We start from the raw sequence: 7853 nt of genomic DNA on the forward strand, positions 1-7853 counted from the left end.
GATCAAAAAGTGAATTTAAGTTAAAAACAAAAAACCAACCATATACTTAAAAGATTAGAATTTTATAATTAGAATACATGAAAACTTTCAAATTAAGACGCACAGATTTACTGTACATGGTTTGGTGCAAGTTATGTCAGTTATATTTTTATAACAGTTATATTTAAGTTATATTTTCCTATGACGAGTGTTTGTATCCATTATTTCCAAATTATTTCCCATGTACCTATCAAATATATAAATTGAACCTGAACGCGCCGGTTTACAATCGTCTTCTTGTTCTCACTTCTTCTTAACTCGTGTTAAACATTCGTTTGCTAAATCTGCATTTGCTTTTTCTGGCTCTTTTCTCTGTAACTCTCTACCTCCTTCTTCGACGACTTCTCCATCACTTACGAAGTTCAGAGCGGATCTCAAGATCCATCTGTTGGCAAAATTCATTGAGGAGCGCTGTTGAACATGGCGGATATAGCGCTGTATAAACTAATTGATTGACTGATTGAACATCATCATCATTATTATTACATGTATTATTTTCAATATTATTATTCATATTTTCTAGATAAGACCACCTGGTAGAGGATGAATAGAGGGTCTTGGGAAGGAAAAGAAATGGCCACGAATTGAAGATTTTCAATTTATAAAATCGTTTGCAGTAAAATTAGAGATGATTAATATTACTAATTTAGGATGAGTTATTTTTTAATATTTTGTCAGATAAGAGAGAAATAAATAAAAAGAGAGAGAGAGAGAGAAAAGAGAGAAAAAAAGAGAGAGAGAAAAGAGAAAGAAAGACGGAGGGAAAGGGATGGAGAGAGAGAGAGACTTTAGAAGCATTTTTTTGATTTTAAATGACACTAATGAACTTGTTTTGATTGTTTAAATTAATTTATAAATATAAATTATAACATAATTTTTCGTTTATTATGTTAATTAATTAATTAAATCAGAGATGGTTGGAAGAATGAATGAATGAATGAACGAATGAACGAAAGAACGAATGAACAAATGAACGAACGAACGAACGAACGGCAGAAATGTTTTCATTTTAACATTAAACAATTTTTTATCATTTATTTACGAAAGAACATCATATAAATCGCTTGAATATTTATTAAGTTCGTTTTTTTTATATAAAAATATAAATGATATTTGAAACGTAATAATAAAAAAAAATAATAACAATGATAATAATTTTGAAAAGAAGTTATCGAACAGAATAAGACCAACATCAAAACCATTCAAAATATATAGCACACACACCACACACACACATACATGCACACACACGCACGCAGACACACATACACACACACAAACACGAACGCAGACAAAATCACATACATATATAATTGTATACATGCAAATGTATAAAGATAAGTTTGTATTTTGTTAAACATTAATTGAATATATCGAAAATGTAATGAATAGATACACACACGCACACACACACACACGTACACACAGAGAATCTCTTCCTCTCTCTCTTTTTCGCAGTAACCGGGTTCGAATGTGACAAAAAGATCCCCGCCAATCACATGCTTCGTGTGTGATGCGTCGTTTAGCAGGTATTCGTATACCATGTTTGAATCCTCTGAACTTTGGAAGAGTGTAATTGACCTTTAACCTTTTAACCTCTCTCTCTCTCTCTCTCTCTCTCTCTCTCTCTCTCTCTCTCTCTCTCTCTCTCTCTCTCTCTCTCTCTCTCTCTCTCTCTCTCTCTCTCTCTCTCTCTCTCTCTCTCTCTCTCTACTCTCTCACACACGCACATATACAATTCTATATATGAAATGTATATACTTAAGTTTGATTAATATTAAACATTTTTGTATGACAAATAAATATAGATAGATTGAATGAAAAGATAGATAGCAAATTAGAATAAGCATGGTCACTTCGTTTCAAATCTTTCATCTAAGTTGTTAGCAACACCAGTGGCGGATCTGACAACTTTAACAAGAGGGATGCTAAAACCTTAAAAATGTTTAAATTTTTACAGCGGGAAGCCAAAATTTTTACGCGGGTGCGGGCCAAGATTTGTGGCAGTGTTGCTGACGGCCTTCCTTGCTTTTCAGGTTCAATTTTTGGTCGATTTTTCACATAAAACGGTCCTTTTTGGGACTTTTACAAAAAAACTGCCCAAAATTGGAGGCGAGTCCCACCTCGGACTCGTTCTAGATTCGCTACTGAGTAAAACACAGGAAGTAAAACAAACAAACAAACACAAACACACACACATAAATATAAATAAATAATGTATATATCTAGAGACAAAGAGATACAGAGAAAAAGAGATGGAGAAAGGACGAATGAGAATAAGAAAGAAAGAGAGCGAGAGAAAGGAAGAAAGGGATTTATATAATTATTTTATAATTTTAAAAAATGTTAATTCTTGTTAAAAAAACAATATATTTATGTGTGTGTAATATTAATAATTATAATATTAATAATATTAATAATATCACAACATTAAGAATGTTTGGAAATAATTAAAGAAAAAAATGAATGAATTAATTCTCTTATCTGCACATTAAGTTTTTCATATTTTGAACGTTCTTGTTCAATACAAATTGGCATGGCATAAATGAATATGTAAATAAATAAATAAATTAATTAATTACTAAACAATTAACCCATTGAAGGTAGCAAATATGCTATAAGTATCTATCTTTTTACAAGTCGATGAAAACTCAATGAAACAAGTTCAATTAAAATGATTATACAATAACGAAAAGCAAATGACACGTCAACATTTTGAGAAAATGTTTTCAAAACTTTTCATTACTAAGACGACAGCATCATCATGTTTATATTATTCTACAATTAATTAATTTTAATTTGTTGCCATCAATTTGTTTGGGCTCAGTAGTAACCGTGAAATAAATGTCGTCTCAATTATTGTCATAAGTATTCTTATTAAAGTTATTAATTATAGTTAGTGGTATTGTAAGTGTATACATTCATACATAAAATATAAGTGTCTGCATTTATACGTAAAGTTATAAATATTGTAATGTAATTGTTGGTTACTCGTTGCGATATTTGTTGGGAGTCAGTTGAATATTTCAGTTTTTGCTGTTAGAAAAATATTCACATTTTCAAATCGTCCTCAGACGAATTTGTAGCTAGAGGCGTCTGCGATACCAGTCTCGCATTCGTTGCTATCAAATCGAAGTCCGGATGAAAATTCTTCATTCTGTAGATCGAAAGCCACGAGCGCTACGCTGTTGACTGCCATCTTGCGACGGACCGACGACATGCTGGTACGTTTCGGCACGATTGAGTCTTTCTGCTGAGGTAGATTTATCTCAAAATTTTCATTTTTTGTCGAGTTGACGTTTGAGGGAATTTTCGTGGGGCTCGCGACGTTTGACAGGTCTTTGTGATCTTTACCATTGGAGACTATGTTCGATAGTGACGATGACGTGATAAGAAATTGATCGGACGACACGCTCATCTTAGGGACGATTTGATCTGACGGGTTGAGGTTGCTGCCTGACTTGACCCCGAACGACGGAGGCTCCAGGTAGAGCATTGAATCCGATTTGATTGAAACTGATTCCACGTCGTCGCCCTCCTCGTAGTCATCTTCGTCGTCGCTGTAATCCGCGCTGTCCTCGTCCGTCAAGTTTTGCATATCTTTAGCGCTACACTGCGGAATTTCTACTGCGTATGTTGAATGAAAACGTGAGTAGTCGATGAAGTACTGGCCAGAATCGTTATCGAAAGTGACCAATTTTTGAAAGAGGTGACCCCACAAAATTTCTGACGGCAGGTAGCTGGTTCTCGCTTGTGTGGTCATTCCTGTCGATTCAACAATTCCTTCTAAAACGACGACAATTTCAAAATCGCCTTGTCTAACTTTCTCCGCGGACAGTTCCCAAAATGGACTTCTCTCATCAATTTTGTGTTCGACGATGACGGGCCAAACCATGAACAGCCTTCCTTCAGTTTCTCCATCTCCGAGGGCCAGGTCGTACTGGTACAGCGGAATTTCTTCTTCTTCTCTAGTTTTTCTAGCTTTGATCATAATTGCCCTGACGTGAGCTTCTACTATGTGAGATTTCCTCATATCGCCAACTCGGAACAATAAACAGAGTTGACCTTCTCTTTTACAGATTAGCGCATTTTTACTGAAGAGCAATGTCTCGGCTCTTTTTTTGGGTCTCGATAGTTTGGCAAACACCAATCCAGTCATTAGCGCTTGTATAATAACTCCAAAGCAAGATTGACACATCATAACAAAAATGGCTTCAGGACAGTGTGGATTCATTCTTCGAGATCCAAATCCAATTGTTTGTTGCGTTTCTATTGAAAATAGTAGGGCCGTTGTGAAGTCGTAAACCTCCTCCACACATTTTTCCGTAGAATTTTTACCCTGATGGTGGCTGCTGAAATCTCCATGACTGAAACAAATTAACCACCATGCGAGGGCGAATATTATCCAGCTGAGAGTGAATGCCAAAACAAAATTTAAAAGATTCCATCGCCATTTAATATCGACAAGCGTGGTAAATATATCAGCCATGTAGCGCTGTCTCCTCTTCTTAATGTTCGCCCTCGTCACGTTGCACTCGCCGTTCTTGAAAACAAGTCGTTGATGTTGCTGTAGAAGAAGTTTGTTTTGTTGAAGTTGTTGCTGCTGGTGAGATGTTTTGCCGTTGTACAACAATATTTCTCCGGGATCCCCACCCAGCCAATCGTTCTTATCCGCTGACCAAATCGATCTGTTCATGTCGTCAATTTTTGCAAATTTTTTAAACGATGATCTGTGCGTGCGGGCGCCACTTTTTTGGGAGGAAGCTCTTGAATCGATTGAAGAGTCACTTTTATTGCAGAGGAAAGGTGGCGGAGATTTCGGAATGCTCCTATGTTTGTAACTGCCTGTTGTGGCGAGAGATGGAAGTCGGGAGCGTGTGTGCTGCTGGACTACAGCTGCGTAATTATTTTCCACTACGTTACTCAAGTTTAAACTGTCTTTTTTAGCGTCGCTTTGTGGCCACGCAGTTGACTCGACGGCTGCATTCTCTGACGTCATCGGCGATGATTTTCTGTGAGCAGTATTAGACATCAGGTTATCTTCGCTGTTCTCTGTGTTTGGGCTCATGCAAGGGACTAATGTATCCTGCATGTTTTCAACTTGATGTGTTTGTACTTCGTGGTTTTTCAGTAAACTGTCTAATATGGGATGCGAAGTAGCCGATCTTGGCGAGTCCATAAGCCGCTGAGTGGAATCTGTCAGGTGTTGTTGGCGCTGTTTCTTTACTTTTCCAAAAGCAGAAGAGGCAAGTCTCATTTTAAAAATTTACTCGGAAGTGTCTGAAGAACTCGCCAGTATGAGCTGGCGAGTTGAGTTTCACTAGGGTTGGAGTTTGTTATGAAAATTTTTAACTTTTTACTAATGAATAGTTGATGAGAAAGTGAAAGTGAAAATATCCTTAGCTGTTTCATTGAGTCATTTTAAAATTTCATCCAAACTTATCATATGTTTTAACTATATTTCAATTTTTGGCATTTCGCGAAAATAGGAAATAAATTAGTTCATAGCTGAAACCATCAACTAATTACTTTCGAGCTATGAAAAACATCAATTTGTTTGTTCGTCTGTTTGTTCAGTTATATAACATGTCGGTGGGAACAGACTTAAAAAGAAATACACAGCAGTCTCGAAATGATTACACGCTTTGCTTTGGATCCATTGATTAGTTGTATCGATTGTTCTTCTCTGCGTTTATATTCTGTTTCTTTGAAATTTTTCTGTTGAAAATAAATAATATAAAATTGTTATTTATAACCAATAATAAAAGACTTTATAAATAATTATATTTATACTGTTAGTCAATTTTTAAGTTTACAATAATGACGATAATCAGCGGAAATATTTTAAAATATTTTTCATCAAAATTATTTATATTTCAAAATTGGTGTTTGAAATGGAAATTTTGTTATGTACCATAAATAAATTAACTCGTTTTAAACAAAAAACCACAACAACAAACAGTAAAAAACACGGCACCTAAGATTAAATAACCGAAAGCAAACACATGAACCATAAAAATGTGTTCATCTAAAATTTACAAGCAAATAAAATCAACAAACAAACAGACATACATACATACAAACAAACAAACAAACAGACAGACAACATTTGAAAACCAATGACGAACCAACCCAAAGATTAAAACCAGATTTCTCATATAATACTCAATACACATGATAAATAATACAAGACAGACAGCTTACATTATAAATGCAATAATTTTGTCAAACATCTGACATTTTATAAACTGAAAACTCAATTTCTCAGGAACTGCCTGAATCTCCAAGATTGGTTAAAGATGGGTAAAATTATGTTATAGAAGTGGTAAAATTATTTTTCTTAGTTATTTCTTTCATTTTTCTGAATATATACATCATTTATTTACCCCATCTTTTCAAATGGAGAAACTTTTGTTTGCCAATAATAATTTCATTTTTAGCCAGCAGTCCATTCAGCACATGCACGCATCGCCGCGAGAGCTTGGCGAGTGTTTCCAGGCGTGAGAAATAACATCGGTCTGGAAACAATTTCCTCCTTTTAAATTTATCTCATTTTTTTTTGTTGTTTCCTTTTTTTTGTCTTTTCTTTTTAGAAAAATTTTTTTGAGAGTGGATAATAAATTGTAAAAATTCAATTTATTCCTCTACCCTTCGTAATGTTTCTCTGAAAGTATTATTTTTTTTACAGTTATGAAAAAGGTATCTTTTGGAATTTAAAATAAAAATGCAAACTTTAAACCAAATAAAGATAAAAATAATTTAAAAAGTAAAACATTCGCGAATGTTAAGAAGAAAGTTGAGAGCTGCAATTTGAAACGTGAATTTTTGGAACATTTTTAGGCTTTTAAATCTGCCATTAATTTTTTATTAGTTGTTTCTGCTCGTTTAAAAAAAAATTATTTTGAAATCCATTAGATCATTCATTCATTCGTTCGTTCATTCATTTAATCATTTCATTCATTCGTTCGTTCTTTCTTTCATTCTTCATTCGTTCATTCGTTCTTTCATTCAGTTTTCAATTCATTGATTATATTTATCTTTTGATTTTTTAAAATGAAAATTAATAATCTCAAAGAAGCACTCAGCAGTGCAGTAGCAACTCTTGCACGCCATGAAAAAAAATGTCAAACATACAAACTAATAAAAATACCAAATGATTCGTCGCATACATAAAAACAAACAACACAACATTACTACGCAAAATTATACAACTATGTATGTATGAGAATGTGTGTATCAGTGTATGTATGTTTGTATGTATGCATGTGTGTATGCGTGTACGTATTTATGTATGCTTGTACGCGCGTATGTATGTACAAAGCACTCCAAACCTGAATTGCCTGCCAACTTATCTAACTTGTGCACGCATTTTGTGGTAGATACATTATGTATGCATGCATCTTTGTATGTATGATTGCATGTATGTATGTATGTATGTATGTATGTATGTATGTATGTTAAAACCAAAACATGATGAGTGACACTGAACCGTCAAACATCAAGTAACAAATGGATTAACACTTTGATTTGTCGTTAATTGCACATGTCGGCATTCAGTTGTATATTTTCAAGCACACAGACACGCAGGAACCGCTGCAACAAGCACGAAATGTGGTTGGTTGCAAAAAACAGTTCCCTGCTGTCACCTGATCTGACACCGATCATTTTGCCTATTTAAGGGTGTTGGGGCCAAGAACCTCGATGCATATTGGCAAGAATTCCATCGAGGGGAGGGCATTCCCATATTTTTTCATTTTCTCGTCCGCTGCCCTGGCCGCGGCCAAACCGCATTCTTTACTTGTCAGGTTTACGTA

The 7853-nt window shown here is 34.6% G+C and overlaps 1 protein-coding gene across 1 annotated transcript; it reads right to left on the minus strand.

Moving 5' to 3' along the window:
• Positions 1–3616: 3616 nt before the first annotated feature.
• Positions 3617–4735, minus strand: HELRODRAFT_82781 (hypothetical protein; the record flags this gene model as incomplete). The annotated part of the gene is made up of 1 exon (XM_009022979.1): positions 3617–4735. A coding segment is annotated over one exon (1119 nt), but the record flags the coding sequence as incomplete, so codon positions are not given.
• Positions 4736–7853: the final 3118 nt, after the last annotated feature.

The sequence above is a fragment of the Helobdella robusta genome (assembly GCF_000326865.2).
Source record: "Helobdella robusta unplaced genomic scaffold HELROscaffold_34, whole genome shotgun sequence".
NCBI classification, from domain to species: Eukaryota; Metazoa; Annelida; class Clitellata; order Rhynchobdellida; family Glossiphoniidae; genus Helobdella; species Helobdella robusta.